The 17,054-nt window shown below is 32.5% G+C and overlaps 1 protein-coding gene across 1 annotated transcript in view; it reads right to left on the bottom strand.

Annotated features, from left to right (window-relative positions):
* Positions 1-16,266, bottom strand: part of LOC128218254 (VWFA and cache domain-containing protein 1-like) — a 34,314-nt gene extending 18,048 nt beyond the window's left edge. The window contains exons 1-11 of the mRNA XM_052925870.1: positions 15,281-16,266; positions 14,934-15,055; positions 14,268-14,415; positions 12,343-12,472; positions 11,398-11,471; positions 10,603-10,713; positions 9,117-9,251; positions 8,636-8,783; positions 6,955-7,128; positions 5,502-5,653; positions 4,678-4,851 (exon numbers count right to left, since the gene is read on the bottom strand). Coding sequence (XP_052781830.1) covers positions 4,678-4,851; positions 5,502-5,653; positions 6,955-7,128; positions 8,636-8,783; positions 9,117-9,251; positions 10,603-10,713; positions 11,398-11,471; positions 12,343-12,472; positions 14,268-14,415; positions 14,934-15,055; positions 15,281-16,126 — 2,214 coding nt within the window. The 5' untranslated portion in view covers positions 16,127-16,266. The remainder of the gene's footprint in view (positions 1-4,677; positions 4,852-5,501; positions 5,654-6,954; positions 7,129-8,635; positions 8,784-9,116; positions 9,252-10,602; positions 10,714-11,397; positions 11,472-12,342; positions 12,473-14,267; positions 14,416-14,933; positions 15,056-15,280) is intronic.
* Positions 16,267-17,054: the final 788 nt, after the last annotated feature.

Here is a 17,054-nt window from a genome sequence, read left to right as displayed (position 1 = left end):
TAATTGTTGTGCATATGACTAAAAGTATCATATAATTGATGTGCATATGACTAAAAGTATCATATAATTGTTGTGCATATGACTAAAAGTATCATATAATTGTTGTGCATATGACTAAAAGTATCATATAATTGTTGTGCATATGACTAAAAGTATCATATAATTGATGTGCATCTGACTAAAAGTATCATATAATTGATGTGCATATGACTAAAAGTATCATATAATTGATGTGCATATGACTAAAAGTATCATATAATTGATGTGCATCTGACTAAAAGTATCATATAATTGTTGTGCATATGACTAAAAGTATCATATAATTGATGTGCATATGACTAAAAGTATCATATAATTGATGTGCATATGACTAAAAGTATCATATAATTGATGTGCATATGACTAAAAGTATCATATAATTGATGTGCATATGACTAAAATTATCATAGAATTGAAGTGCATATGACTAAAAGTATCATATAATTGATGTGCATATGACTAAAAGTATCATATAATTGATGTGCATATGACTAAAAGTATCATATAATTGATTTGCATATGACTAAAAGTATCATATAATTGATTTGCATATGACTAAAAGTATCATATAATTGATGTGCATATGACTAAAAGTATCATATAATTGATTTGCATATGACTAAAAGTATCATATAATTGATGTGCATCTGACTAAAAGTATCATATAATTGATGTGCATCTGACTAAAAGTATCATATAATTGTTGTGCATATGACTAAAAGTATCATATAATTGTTGTGCATATGACTAAAAGTATCATATAATTGATTTGCATCTGACTAAAAGTATCATATAATTGATGTGCATCTGACTAAAAGTATCATATAATTGTTGTGCATATGACTAAAAGTATCATATAATTGTTGTGCATATGACTAAAAGTATCATATAATTGTTGTGCATATGACTAAAAGTATCATATAATTGATGTGCATCTGACTAAAAGTATCATATAATTGATGTGCATCTGACTAAAAGTATCATATAATTGTTGTGCATCTGACTAAAAGTATCATATAATTGTTGTGCATATGACTAAAAGTATCATATAATTGATGTGCATCTGACTAAAAGTATCATATAATTGATGTGCATCTGACTAAAAGTATCATATAATTGTTGTGCATATGACTAAAAGTATCATATAATTGATGTGCATATGACTAAAAGTATCATATAATTGATGTGCATATGACTAAAAGTATCATATAATTGATTTGCATCTGACTAAAAGTATCATATAATTGATGTGCATATGACTAAAAGTATCATATAATTGTTGTGCATATGACTAAAAGTATCATATAATTGTTGTGCATCTGACTAAAAGTATCATATAATTGATGTGCATCTGACTAAAAGTATCATATAATTGTTGTGCATATGACTAAAAGTATCATATAATTGTTGTGCATATGACTAAAAGTATCATATAATTGATGTGCATATGACTAAAAGTATCATATAATTGTTGTGCATATGACTAAAAGTATCATATAATTGATGTGCATATGACTAAAAGTATCATATAATTGATGTGCATATGACTAAAAGTATCATATAATTGTTGTGCATCTGACTAAAAGTATCATATAATTGATGTGCATATGACTAAAAGTATCATATAATTGATGTGCATCTGACTAAAAGTATCATATAATTGATGTGCATATGACTAAAAGTATCATATAATTGATGTGCATCTGACTAAAAGTATCATATAATTGATGTGCATCTGACTAAAAGTATCATATAATTGTTGTGCATCTGACTAAAAGTATCATATAATTGATGTGCATATGACTAAAAGTATCATAGAATTGATGTGCATATGACTAAAAGTATCATATAATTGTTGTGCATATGACTAAAAGTATCATATAATTGTTGTGCATCTGACTAAAAGTATCATATAATTGTTGTGCATCTGACTAAAAGTATCATATAATTGATGTGCATATGACTAAAAGTATCATATAATTGTTGTGCATATGACTAAAAGTATCATATAATTGTTGTGCATATGACTAAAAGTATCATATAATTGTTGTGCATATGACTAAAAGTATCATATAATTGATGTGCATATGACTAAAAGTATCATATAATTGATGTGCATATGACTAAAAGTATCATATAATTGATGTGCATATGACTAAAAGTATCATATAATTGTTGTGCATATGACTAAAAGTATCATATAATTGTTGTGCATATGACTAAAAGTATCATATAATTGATGTGCATATGACTAAAAGTATCATATAATTGATGTGCATATGACTAAAAGTATCATATAATTGTTGTGCATATGACTAAAAGTATCATATAATTGTTGTGCATATGACTAAAAGTATCATATAATTGTTGTGCATATGACTAAAAGTATCATATAATTGATGTGCATATGACTAAAAGTATCATATAATTGTTGTGCATATGACTAAAAGTATCATATAATTGATGTGCATATGACTAAAAGTATCATATAATTGATGTGCATATGACTAAAAGTATCATATAATTGATGTGCATATGACTAAAAGTATCATATAATTGTTGTGCATATGACTAAAAGTATCATATAATTGTTGTGCATATGACTAAAAGTATCATATAATTGTTGTGCATATGACTAAAAGTATCATATAATTGTTGTGCATATGACTAAAAGTATCATATAATTGTTGTGCATATGACTAAAAGTATCATATAATTGTTGTGCATATGACTAAAAGTATCATATAATTGTTGTGCATCTGACTAAAAGTATCATATAATTGTTGTGCATCTGACTAAAAGTATCATATAATTGTTGTGCATATGACTAAAAGTATCATATAATTGTTGTGCATATGACTAAAAGTATCATATAATTGTTGTGCATATGACTAAAAGTATCATATAATTGTTGTGCATATGACTAAAAGTATCATATAATTGATGTGCATATGACTAAAAGTATCATATAATTGTTGTGCATATGACTAAAAGTATCATATAATTGTTGTGCATATGACTAAAAGTATCATATAATTGTTGTGCATATGACTAAAAGTATCATATAATTGATGTGCATATGACTAAAAGTATCATATAATTGTTGTGCATATGACTAAAAGTATCATATAATTGTTGTGCATATGACTAAAAGTATCATATAATTGATGTGCATATGACTAAAAGTATCATATAATTGATGTGCATATGACTAAAAGTATCATATAATTGTTGTGCATATGACTAAAAGTATCATATAATTGTTGTGCATATGACTAAAAGTATCATATAATTGTTGTGCATATGACTAAAAGTATCATATAATTGTTGTGCATATGACTAAAAGTATCATATAATTGTTGTGCATATGACTAAAAGTATCATATAATTGTTGTGCATCTGACTAAAAGTATCATATAATTGATGTGCATCTGACTAAAAGTATCATATAATTGATGTGCATATGACTAAAAGTATCATATAATTGTTGTGCATATGACTAAAAGTATCATATAATTGATTTGCATCTGACTAAAAGTATCATATAATTGTTGTGCATATGACTAAAAGTATCATATAATTGATGTGCATATGACTAAAAGTATCATATAATTGTTGTGCATATGACTAAAAGTATCATATAATTGTTGTGCATATGACTAAAAGTATCATATAATTGATGTGCATATGACTAAAAGTATCATATAATTGTTGTGCATATGACTAAAAGTATCATATAATTGATGTGCATCTGACTAAAAGTATCATATAATTGTTGTGCATATGACTAAAAGTATCATATAATTGTTGTGCATATGACTAAAAGTATCATAGAATTGATGTGCATATGACTAAAAGTATCATATAATTGATGTGCATATGACTAAAAGTATCATATAATTGTTGTGCATATGACTAAAAGTATCATAGAATTGATTTGCATATGACTAAAAGTATCATATAATTGATGTGCATCTGTCTAAAAGTATCATATAATTGTTGTGCATATGACTAAAAGTATCATATAATTGATGTGCATCTGACTAAAAGTATCATATAATTGATGTGCATCTGACTAAAAGTATCATATAATTGATGTGCATATGACTAAAAGTATCATATAATTGTTGTGCATATGACTAAAAGTATCATATAATTGATTTGCATCTGACTAAAAGTATCATAGAATCGATGTGCATATGACTAAAAGTATCATAGATTTGATGTGCATCTGACTAAAAGTATCATTGAATTGGTGTGCATATGAAAATAACATACATATAGTTGATGTGTATCTTTGTAAAATATACATATCGATTATATGTATCCTGACAAAAAACTACATAATTGATTCTACTAAAATATACATAGAATATACATATAATGTATGTGTATCTACTAAAATATACATATAGTGATGTGTATCTTTGTAAAATATACACACATAGATAAAGTGTATCTTCGTTTACCCCCCCCCCCCCCCCGGACACACCCCACCCACCCCCCAAAAAAAAAAGAAAAGAAAAAAGAAATTGATGTTTATCTAATAAATTATATACATATAATTGATGTGTAGCTATTACAAGATACATATAGTGCATGTGTATTTGAATAATATATATATGACTAACAACTTACCGATATATTGCTCTGCACATTGTATTTGATTCCCATTCTGTCCGATTGGAAGTGGACAAAAACAACTATAAAAGTAGTTCCTCTCAGTTTTCTAGAGTACACTGTTGCAGTTTCGAACGTTATGTTTAATTGTTGTATCAGTTCGCCCTCGACTTCCGGGTGAATTGCTGGCAACTTCAAACATGAATTATTGTAACATTACAAGACAATCGTAATTTTATCGGAAACAACACTTTAAATTCCAACTGAAAATGTATTTTATGTTGCTTGCTTTTATTAATCATTAATTGTAGAGGCAAGATTGTCATAAAGAACATGCTGGATTCAATTAACTATGTTCCAAAAAACAACAGAATGAAACAAACATTGTATGCATTCTAAAGCTGCACTCTCACAAATTGACAGTTTTCACCTATATTATTTTGTTTTATTTTCAGATTCTGCTCATTTTGGCTGGCATTAGTCATATAAGATAACTTACAATATACATATCCCATTTGTTTCGTAAACTGCCGAAAAATTCATTTTTCTTACAGCATTAGCCATAAAACATCAATTTTCAAACGTAAATGTGAAATTTGCGATCTGTTCTTTTGTCAGCAGTCTTATATCACTGGTCTCCAGACATCTACTCAAAATTTGGCTCATTCCAAGACAAAAAAGAAATTAAAAAATGTCAAAACAATAAATCTTTGAGAGTGCAGCTTAAAATCGATGCTATAAGATTCTAAGCTCCCCCTGTTTATTTTAAGTCTTAACATCGAAATAAACAGTTGTACAAAAACGTCTGTCACCGGAAAAAATGTCACACAAGAGGGACATACCATAGTATCAAAACTGTATGTTGAATCAAAGGAAGATGTTAAAATTGATTCTCTCTCTTGTTCGTTAAGATCTGTCTCGATGTCGCTGAATTTATTGATGCGTCGAACATATTCACTGATGTCTCCAAGTTTCGGATGTATCAAAACGTCATCTGAAATTGAAAAAACCGGAACGGAAACCATAAAAAAATAATTTCATAGAACTTAATGACTTAACTCTAGGGAATCTTAATTATGTTTGCAATAAAACACTTCACTGGCAATCTTTTTAAGCTTAGATCAATAAACTCGAGCTAAAACACTACAATTGATTAATAATATAATTCAAATATTTACGAACTACTTCTACTGGCATACATCCGAGGTTGTTTTCGATGAAAATGGCCGAGGAGTTCCGAATGTAAAAACGATTCAAATCGTTCAAGGAGAACAGTGGAAATATGACGAGCGATATCAGTAACTGATATCATACGATCAAAAAAAAAGAAGAAAAAAATATGCATAGCTAAGTCGGCGCGATAAATTAAAGAAAAGCATGCCTGTAGTTCACAAAAAAATGTTATTTACCTTAATGATAAGATGTCAAGTATACATATGTTGGAAGGGCATTATTGCTGATAATACTGAAACAATTACATTAGTTTTTGTGAACACATTGTACTGTTATGAGTAAATTGAATGGGGATAAAATATACTATACATTATGAAGGAATATCATGGAATTTATTCATTTGAATGACATTAACAAAACAGAAAAGCTTAATGTTAGTTATTCAAAACTCTCCTTTTTCGCCAAGGGAGATTACTGCGTAGGAGATTTAGAAACCTATAGAAAAATGTTATGGTACCGTATAACCCTGAAAAACATCATTGTTCTTCTGCAATTTACGATCTGGTCCCTAAGGTAAAGCAACATTTTGGACAATATAAAAAAGTCGACGCCGACTAATTACTTCTTCGACTGACAGATGTACCATTTGGAACTCCTCGGCCATTTTTTTCAAAAACAACCTCGGATGTATTTGGACGGTTTACATACTCAAAAAGAGGTACGTTTAAGTCCGCTGCAAGAAGATCGCGTAGTAATTTTATTTTGCAGTTAAACTTTATGTCTTAACTCTTGGGAATCTTAATTATGTTTGCAATAATACACTTCACTGGTTAACAATTTAAACTTAAATCAATAAATACAACTCTAAAACACTAAATTTAATTAACGATATAATTCAAAAAGATACGAACTACTTCATCTGATGTACCGGCATACATCAGAGGTTGTTTTTGAAAAAAATGGCCGAGGAGTTCCGAATGACAGATGTGCGTATAAAGCGATCTGTTTAAAGGTAAAGCTGAAAGAACAGCATTCTTAAACAATTGCGTAGCACTTTTTATTGTTATTATACGTAGCATAACGCTGACATGTCTATATTTGACCCGTTAACTGCTTGTTTACCATATGTTGTATCAACCATATAACAGTAGCTCTTGTCTCCGATGTTGCAGTTGACAATGTCCGTAAAGACGGCAGCAAGAGAGCCCTCGACCCCGGCAATGCCCAAAGGGAGGCTACTCTGGTCCTTGTAGACAGGGATATTTACTGTCATACCCAGTGGACGCTCTCCGTGACCTTTTAACATAAATGCTCATATTATCAATTTGAAAGACAAGTCCGATAATTGCCATTAGAAGCTTCCAGTGACATTAACTTAAAAATATTCGTTTTTATCAACGTTGGAATGGCTTGTCCAATCTTAGACATGTTTCAAACGTTTACTACGACAACTGTTGTTTTTTTTCATTATTCACTTACTATCATTGAATAGTACGAGATTTCAAAATTACATAAAAGAATCTCCAATGCTGATACCTTTTTTTAAATTCATAAGTTTTGTTGGCTGTATGTTTTAACTCCAAATTAAAACATGCACACAAACGATCAAACTTAACCATTCAAGCGTCTTCTGGTTCCTAATAAGAAAATTGAAATTGCAATAATAGAGAGTTACACATTTCTTGTTAATTTTAACACTCTCGCAATATTGTATTCATTGAGTTTTTTTTAAACAGAAATACAATCTAGAAGAATCGTTCTGAAGGATTAACGACATCTAACAAGATCCTCTGGAAGAAAAAACGATATCTAACGTCGAACATAGCCGTTTCCACTGAATTGAATCTGTTTTTTAAAACATATTTCATTATTTTATCTGTTTTTTTAAAAGACAACAATTGAAAATCTAACTCGGTCAACGCCCCCTAACACAGGCTTCTAATTTCTATGAGTCATGGGGCCGATTGTTCAGAACTTTGCTTGAGTTAACAACGTTGATAACGACATCGTTGTGAACTTTTAAACGTGAACTATTTGATGGTGTGCGAACGTATTTATATAAGGAAAGTACACTAACCGGTTAGTTTAAACTTAATTGTTATTACAACATTATATGAGTCGTTGACACGATGGTGTTGTGGTGTGGGGGAAATCGTAGTATCCGGAGAAAACCCACTTGTCCGGCTTGGCGACAACCAACCAAATTCACATGCGCCCAGGCCGGGAATCGAACCCGGGACGACTAAGTGAGAAGCGAGTGCGTTAACCAGTGCGCTTGCCGGACAACCAGTAACAAGTTGTATCAGCTCTTGTTAGAAATATTGCAGATAACAAGGGTATCGATGGAACTTACAGAGCAGTGAACATTATAAAGTTAACAACTATGACGTTAAAAAACCTTGTTAACTTTAACAAAGTTCTGAACAATTGGCCCAGTATGACATATCAAATGATCCGAATGAACCTAAATTTAAAAGTTACGGGGTTAGTAGGTGACCAGATATGGGATATACGGGGCGCAGGAAACCATATCGGGTGGGTCGTAACGTATATATCATGTCGACAACCTGTTTACATGTTTCATTTATTCATCGGCATATTCAACGGAATCGAAAAAAGACGCCATTTTGGTACGATATCAATTTGGTGACCCATTTTGGTACGATATAAATTTGATGACCCAATATGGAAAAAATGGGGTAACCACGTGACCAGTCCTGGACCAATGGCGTTGCGTCATTTATGTTGGAGGCGTGATATAAATAATTACACTGTTAAAGAAGCAGAGGCAAAGTCGACTCACCCACTACAAGATTTGCAGTTATTGTAGATTCCATTTGCGGCGGTATTTTCTTGAAGTAAGTCTCTACGCTGTCCGCAAATCCATCAATATCAACGACTTCTAGCCAGCCTTCTTTCCCAATAGGTCCACTGAGATTTAAACCTGAAATCTGAAAGACATACTTATCAACAACATTAATTTAACTCCTCATAAGATTTCATTGAACTCGTGTACGACCTATACGACTATAGTATAACAAAAAGAAACACAATAATTTACTGACGTAAAGCAGGCCCCGCAGTCCAACGAGGGGGGAAACTGAATCATCATTAATGCCACACACGCACGCACGCACGCACGCACACCCGCCCGCCCGCACGCACGCACGCACACACACACACATGCGTTTGTTTCTGACAAAATATGTACCAAGTTTCGTTTGAATATCTTGAACGGTGAATCGAGATGAGAAACAAAGATTTTTGTGACAAAGGATGCTTACCCCGCTCCAAGATTTGGCTGTTATATTCCCGGTGTGCAACTTCAAATTATTTTGATCTGCAAGCTGGGCCAAGACCTCTAAATGCATTTGGCTGACATTTCTTGTAACATAAATGAGATGTTGTATGGTGCTGTTCTGGAAATACATTTTGAAATGATTTTTTACACAACGAGCAGCCAATACGGGCATATAAATGATGTATAAGAGCAGCCAATACGGGCATATAAATGATGTATAAGAGCAGCCAATACGGGCATATAAATGATGTATAAGAGCAGCCAATACGGGCATATAAATGATGTATAAGAGCAGCCAATACGGGCATATAAATGATGTATAAGAGCAGCCAATACGGGCATATAAATGATGTATAAGAGCAGCCAATACGGGCATATAAATGATGTATAAGAGCAGCCAATACGGGCATATATATGATGTATAAGAGCAGCCAATACGGGCATATAAATGATGTATAAGAGCAGCCAATACGGGCATATATATGATGTATAAGAGCAGCCAATACGGGCATATATATGATGTATAAGAGCAGCCAATACGGGCATATATATGATGTATAAGAGCAGCCAATACGGGCATATAAATGATGTATAAGAGCAGCCAATACGGGCATATAAATGATGTATAAGAGCAGCCAATACGGGCATATAAATGATATATAAGGATGGATAGATGAAATGGTAGTGACACAACTCGTTTGTTTTGAATGTGATTAAAACATTACAATAAATATATCTTGATAGATGGATAGATCTTTTATTTTCCTCCATATATGGAGAGCATAACATATATACAGCAGGTTTAGTTGGTACCAAAGTACAATATAAATGTCATATAATGCATGTTTCTATATACACAACGATGAAAAAATATAAACATACAGAGTAAATGAACTGGTTGTTTTCAATTCGAGAGATAAATACACCTATACTCGCAGGGTATGCGAAGATAACTACTCATTTATCAAAACTAAGATATAAATGAGTAATTGATCAAGGTATTTGGCGTATCAATTAAAGAAAGACATTCTGCATGTAAAAGGCTCTGACAAAATGATCTCAGCATGAATGATAACAGCCATAAATACCAATCCTGAATATTTACTTTGATAACAAGGGGTGTAGTCCAAGGTTTATGCAGCAAGTTAAAGGGGATTAAACAACTGTTTAATTATAAGTGTATTCCTTTCATATACCAAACTTTACAAATGAACAGCAATCTGAAATTGAAAGTCCTCACGCCAGAGTTCAAGGCCCGTTTTTACCAACATCTTGAGTCCGAGTTTGAAATTCAGCAAAGTAAAATCTTCCGTTTGTTGTAAAAATGCTTTTATAGATAAAAAAAAAAATAAAAAAAAAATTAGTTTTAGAACCTGAGTCTCAAACTTAGACTCAATACGTAAGTAAATACGGGCCCAGGATTTGTCCTGAATCGTGTAATGCCTGAAGTTGCAAGAATACATTCTTACCAGTTTTTGTTGATACTCGGCGACCATGGGCAACAAACTTTCCTTTTCGATTACCATGTCATCCCCTTTTATCAAAGTCAGAACGACGTTGCTTCTGCTGTTAAATCCTCTCTTAAAGTGTTCAAGTCATACTAGTATTTAAAGTCAATACATACACATGTATAACAAATATATTTTAAGTGATACACCTTTAACCCTTACTACAAATATAACTGGAAACTGATAACAAGATTGTAACCGTGTTTAAAGCTATTAAAGCTGAAAACGCGCAAAAAGATATTGACTGGTGCTCCTTTAAGATTTACAGTGATTAACTTTCGTCTCGAAAAGTAGAATACCGTATTGCACATATGCACCTTTCTTTTAAATAAAACACGGTATCCTTCAAAAGAAGAATTGTTTTCGATATTTATTCATCATTTTCGGTAGATTAAAACAATTGTATTAATTGAACGCCAATACTTATTTCTACTAAATGTCACCATGACCTTACACTTAGATTTTATGACCCCAATAGTGATCATCTACTTACTATGACTAATGCACATACCAAGTTTGAAGACTTTTAACCAGGTCGTTCAATCAGAATCTAAAGCGCGAACAACGACGGCGACGCCGAACAAAGTGATCCCATTTATGTGCAATGCCTAGAAAGCGGCATAAAAATGTACGAGTTGAATGTTACATACTTACTTATATAAGCGTTTAGTACATGAACTAACTGTGTGGTATAATCTAAGTTTGCGATATATATTTCATAATGAAACCTTGTTTCATATTTCAAATTCCAATTACCTTTGAAGCGTCCATTTCTTGTTCAAACAATTCGTAAACCTTTGCCAAACCTTCAGTTAGATTTACAGCGGCATCTAAAAATAGAAATAACGCATTTTCCCGGTAATGCATCTCAAAACACTAACATTGCAGTTATTTACTCTTTCATACCGAAATTGAAGAAAAAAATAAATATATAAATATAAAAAAACAATCTGGTTGTAGAGTGGGGTGGGGGTTGTTGGGAGAACCCATGCCTGTTCAATTAAGAAAAAAGTAAATTCAATCATTATTGAAAACTGGTAGCATCACATGATAATGTCAATCAATCAATAACGCTATAGCCTTTTTGTTGAATCGCAAAAGTAACGCATTTCAAAATTGTGCACTTCAAAGGAAACAATTGAGCTAGATCAACAATTGTTGAAGGGGCCCAGCCGTCAGGATCAGAGTTTTAACACTCCTAATAATTTGCAAACAAATGCACGTAAAAAGTACATTTTACAAACCATGAACGTTATCATATTTCGGAGTGTTTTATGTCAAGCACATTTGAAACGCATGCTTTATAAGAGGATTATACAGCACACTAAACGTATAGGCAAACTTAAAAGTGAAAAATAACTATATATAGAGTATTAACAAACTGTGCAACTGAATTTAACACTGCATAATTCAAGGATTTTCGAAACTTAAAACAATGTATATCTGAATATTAAACAAAACTTAACGCTATTTCAAATTATAGTATAAGAGGACTATTCTAAACTTCTGATTGAGTTAAAAAGAAAAAGCTCAATCAGTGTAAACAAAGTATATTCTGCAAATGTTTCCAAAGTAAACTAACATTATGTGTAAATTCATATCGAGGCCATTCTCGAATTCGCATAAAACTGTGAAGAGGACCTTTATTTTCCGAGGCACGTTCTATCATTCTCTCTAATAAGAACAAAAAAACATACATACATGCATGACATGGGGGAATATCAAACTTTTGTTGAAATTTAGCATCCATGGTGGCGTCAACAAGACCCTTTTCATAACTGCGAACGAGAAATCGTGGACTTCCACTACAATCACCATCCACCACATTTATCTGGAATATGGGAAAACTATTATGGCAACGTAATATGTGCGCGTTTGATGATCCAAAATATATTTTAAACATTACTTATGGTATCCGGTGTTCAAATTTATCTAAAAGGGGCTAGACACAAGATGATACAAGTGCAAGAAAAATATAAAATTGTTAAAAACTTACATAAAATTAACGATGTGTACAACACATTCAATCTTCCTTACTGGTGAATCACATCGCTTACGACCTATGCATCTTCTGTATTTTTTGCGCATTTATCACATTCGAAATTTACTGGGTTTGTCTACCACGTAAATTCCAGTAAGTTCATTAATAGCGTCGGTATATTTATCTGTACTCATAAACAAATATTATTTAAACTGGGATACCATTAAGTGCTTTTCTTAAACGGGAAACTCGGATGAGACAGCAACATAATTGTTGCATCTATTATTTAAGTCTTGTAAAATGATGTATCATCGGCCTCCTTCTAGCGCGCATTGACAATTTTAGTCTTGTTTTGGGGAAATACTGTCTGTGGGGATTTTTGGCCATCTGGTGTCTAGTTCCTTTAATGTTACATCTGGCTAGCAATACAATATTATTGTGTTATCCTTTGAAAGTGTATTCCTTACTGACCACTAATATGAAAAAAAATACCGAAAATATATTACAGATAAAAATATGACATTTTGTATCATTGTTATTCATTTCAACTGAATTATGAAGTTAAAATAGCGACTTTGCAATATTTTAATGTTAAAACAGTGAGTGTGTTATGGGTTTTTTTACATTATAAGATAAACGTGTTCAATATATACACATTGAACCCTTTCACATAGTATCAAAATAATACGGTATGGTATTCAAAAATGGTCTTAATTCGATCGAAGAACGATGTAGCTAATCGGATTGCTCGATATAAATAACGGACCTACACAATGAATGGAATCAATGGTGCATGACCATGAGATTGACTTAAGTTTCATATTTAATACCACCCCAGGTATTAAAATTTCACATTATTCATATATATAAAGATTGGATTTCTTTAAGATGATGAACGATAAAAGATAATCAAAAGATAATTTACAATAACTTGAAAGATGCAAACTGTTTATAATTTTAGGATCTTGACGGAATGCATTTTTGTTTGAAAGCAGGGCTTAGACTGAGAAACGTTTAATATGGAAGTGAAAGTATATTGCTAATGTTTGCAAATGAACTTTCGTTAGGTTCAGAATCATTGAATGATCGTTGCTGTAAGTCTGTCCCAGTTTCAAAACAAGTGTTACATAAACTCTGCCGTTTGACTTCATTCATCAAAGAAACTGACTGTCGCAATTAGCGATTTGGCGAATGCTTTACCTGGAACCTACTGAACAGGCATACAGTACCGATTCATCCATATATGTTCAGTTTAAACTGGTTTCATTTCAACAGGTAACTCATAGCTGTTAATTACGCTTGTAAGAACGATGCGTCAACAAAAGAAACTCTTTTTGAAGAGCTGAAACTGACTGTTTAAAAATAACATGGACTCAATACATATTGACTGTCTCTCCGGCGTAAAATGACATAGCAATCGTGCTTCGTATTATTGATTCGCTAAGTTCATTTGCAAACAGTAGTTAAGCCGAAACTCGCTATGTCGAACTCTGTTATCTCGATGTTCTTGTTAAGTAGATTTTTTCGGTTTCATTCTACACATTTTGTATTTCGGTTATATCGAATGTTCGTTATCTCGAAGTATTTCCCGAGGTCCCAACGACTTCGACATAGCGGGTTTTGATTGTATATTGAAATAACTAACTTTGTCACCCCATGCTAGAGTATTGGCAATAACTCTTTTGGCACCATCAAATAATGGTTTAAGTAATGTTTCTCCGTCCCCTGAGTTATCAATGAAAATGACAAGGTTTCTTTTCTCCATAAAGAACTTCTCCACTAACCAAGGGACTCTGCAATCATAAAACGTCATTACGTCATTTCAAATCATATGTGTAGTTCACCTCTCTCCATTAAGTTTCTCATCATGTTATAGTACTTATGCTCACTGCACTAAATTAAATAACTTGTTCTAACTATAACACGCATATTAACTAGAACCTTTTTAGAATGGCAACATGATATACCGGTTAGATTTAAAACACAATTCTAGAATAATAATATCTCCGTTCTATTTCATAGGATTGGAAAACCTACTTTTCTAAAGTGAAAATAATACGAAACATGAGCGCTGTACATAATCGGATGACAGCGCTTGAAACTTTTTGTTTTGAAGTAGAAAAGTGGCATTACGCGAATAGCTTCAAGTCAATCTTGTTATAGGTGTAGTAAGTTTCATGAGCATATCTGGAACCATTTTAGAGTTATGACCGAGGTTCAAGTCTTTACACGACGACGGCGACGACGACACCAAAGCTTTGACATTAGCGTGATTGTTTGTCGATGAACTAAAAACAATAGTATCGGTTACTTGTCAAATCTGTTTCCTCCTTCTGACAGACACTGGCGTGTGTTTGAAGGATATTGGACAAAACCTCCATCCGCCTCGATAAAATATTGCCAGTGGACGTGACGATAGCTTGCTTGGATATCCTGAAAGATAGATTCAACAATGAAAGAACACTTAAGTTGAATTTATACATCATAAATGTGAGATATCAAAATCAGTTGTAGAATATAGATTAGAATTGATATTACAACCAAAGGGGCAATGACTCATTTTTCTATCAAACAAAAAATAACTGTAATTCCACTTCGCATATCAAATATGAAGTAGCATCTAAATGTTTAAAAAAGAATAACGTAAACCTTTCTTACCTGAAATTTCTCTTTAAACGCATCAACATTTCCAGAGTCTCCAAGAGTGACATTGACTCCACAAGGCATGTATATAACTTCTTCTCTTAGCCGTCCATCATAGACCCCGGAAGCAGAATCGCCACAGCAATGTGGGAGGGGAGGCTTCGGTTCGAGCGTTGGTGGCTCAAGAATTGGCGAATTGGTTATCACTCCAGCATCTGGTCGTGGGATTGTCGGCGGACCAGCAAAGGGCAAAGAGGTCTCTTGTTGTGTCGGGATTATTTTTGTTGTTACAATGGACTCCTCTGTAGCCGACGTGGAATTTTCATCCTCCGAGACATTTTCTGGATTGAAATCGATGTTTTTCTGGTAGATATCTGCTGTTGCTGATCTTTTAACAATTTTGGGAGAGTTTCCAGGAAAAGACCTCAATCCTTTGAGTCCAATGTTTTTATCAACTTTTAATTTCAAGGAGTTATTAATCGAACTAAAATATTGTCGCTTTTTCCTTAAACTCTTTGAATCCTTTCTCAAATTCATTTCGAAAATTGTTTTTAAAGAATTTGCCGCAGATACTAAATCATTGTACTTTGTCGACACTTTTTGAAATAACTTCTCGAATTCTTCCGATCCACTCACTCTCACATACGTTAGTTCATTTTCGTGTTTCTCGAGCATTGCTCCTATTTCATTATATGCAAGAACTTTATCTATATGAGTATCCATCTCTTGTTTGAAAGAGTCAACATCTTCGTTCCATGTTGATTCATCAATAATGGTTTTACCATCAGAACAATCTAACACGTTAAGTGAAAGGAGTAAAACAAAACACAGTGAAGATGACATTTTTGTTGAGTCAATCATTTTACTCAAGAAACTATCAGATGAAGAACACACTGTTATAAAAACACGACTCTACATATAAACACAATGTAACGCGGGTGACACTTTTATAGAGTTCATCATTTTTAAACAAGAAATAATCAGATGCAGAGCACAGTATCCTTTACAAAATAAACAAATTTAAATCCCTACATATCAGTACATACAAATCAACATTTACTTAAGTTATAGACCGGTTCGGTATTGAAATTACCACCAAATAGTAGCTACGGAAATATTTTGTGATCTACTTAGCGGTAAAGATACGATTGTTTTCTCCTAATCTACTACCATATGTGAAACACTGATACCTTTGGACAACGTGAGCTTATTGTCAGCGTAAATATTTCTTTGGAATCAAATAAGCAAAAACGCAATAATTTTTGCAATACTTTATTCGTGTTTTCATTTCTTTAAGATGGTTGTATCAATGAAGTGAACAAATGCGGGATTTATCGACATGAAAGTACTATAGTTCTAGAGGTGTCTATAGCATTCAACCAATTAAGTTAGTTTAACTATACGTTTCAGTGTTTAGACTTTAGAGAGCGGTATTTTAGAAACGCGACTAGCTGCATTATGCCGCATCAAAATAACCATTCAAATATTTATTCTACACCGTCAATATGAATTAAACTCTCAGGGGTGAGAGTGGTCTAGTGGTATAGGTATCCGCCTCTCACCCAAGAGGTTGTGGGTTCGATCGTTATTACGGGTACTTTCTCATGGCCTCTCAAAAAGGACACAGTACTGGTTTCTGCCCAGGAAACGGATTCGAAAGTGATTCTATAAGCTTAGCTTTCGTCACAATCGAGCTAAAATTAATTTGTATATACTAATTAAAGTTTAACATCAATAAATACATATAGGTTTGATACGAGTATAAAATGATAAGCATTTAATTTAAATT

The sequence above is a fragment of the Mya arenaria genome, chromosome 14 (genome assembly GCF_026914265.1).
Source record: "Mya arenaria isolate MELC-2E11 chromosome 14, ASM2691426v1".
Taxonomy (NCBI): domain Eukaryota; kingdom Metazoa; phylum Mollusca; class Bivalvia; order Myida; family Myidae; genus Mya; species Mya arenaria.
The sequence above is the reverse complement of the archived record's forward strand: the minus strand, read 5'-3'. Positions and strand labels throughout refer to the sequence as shown.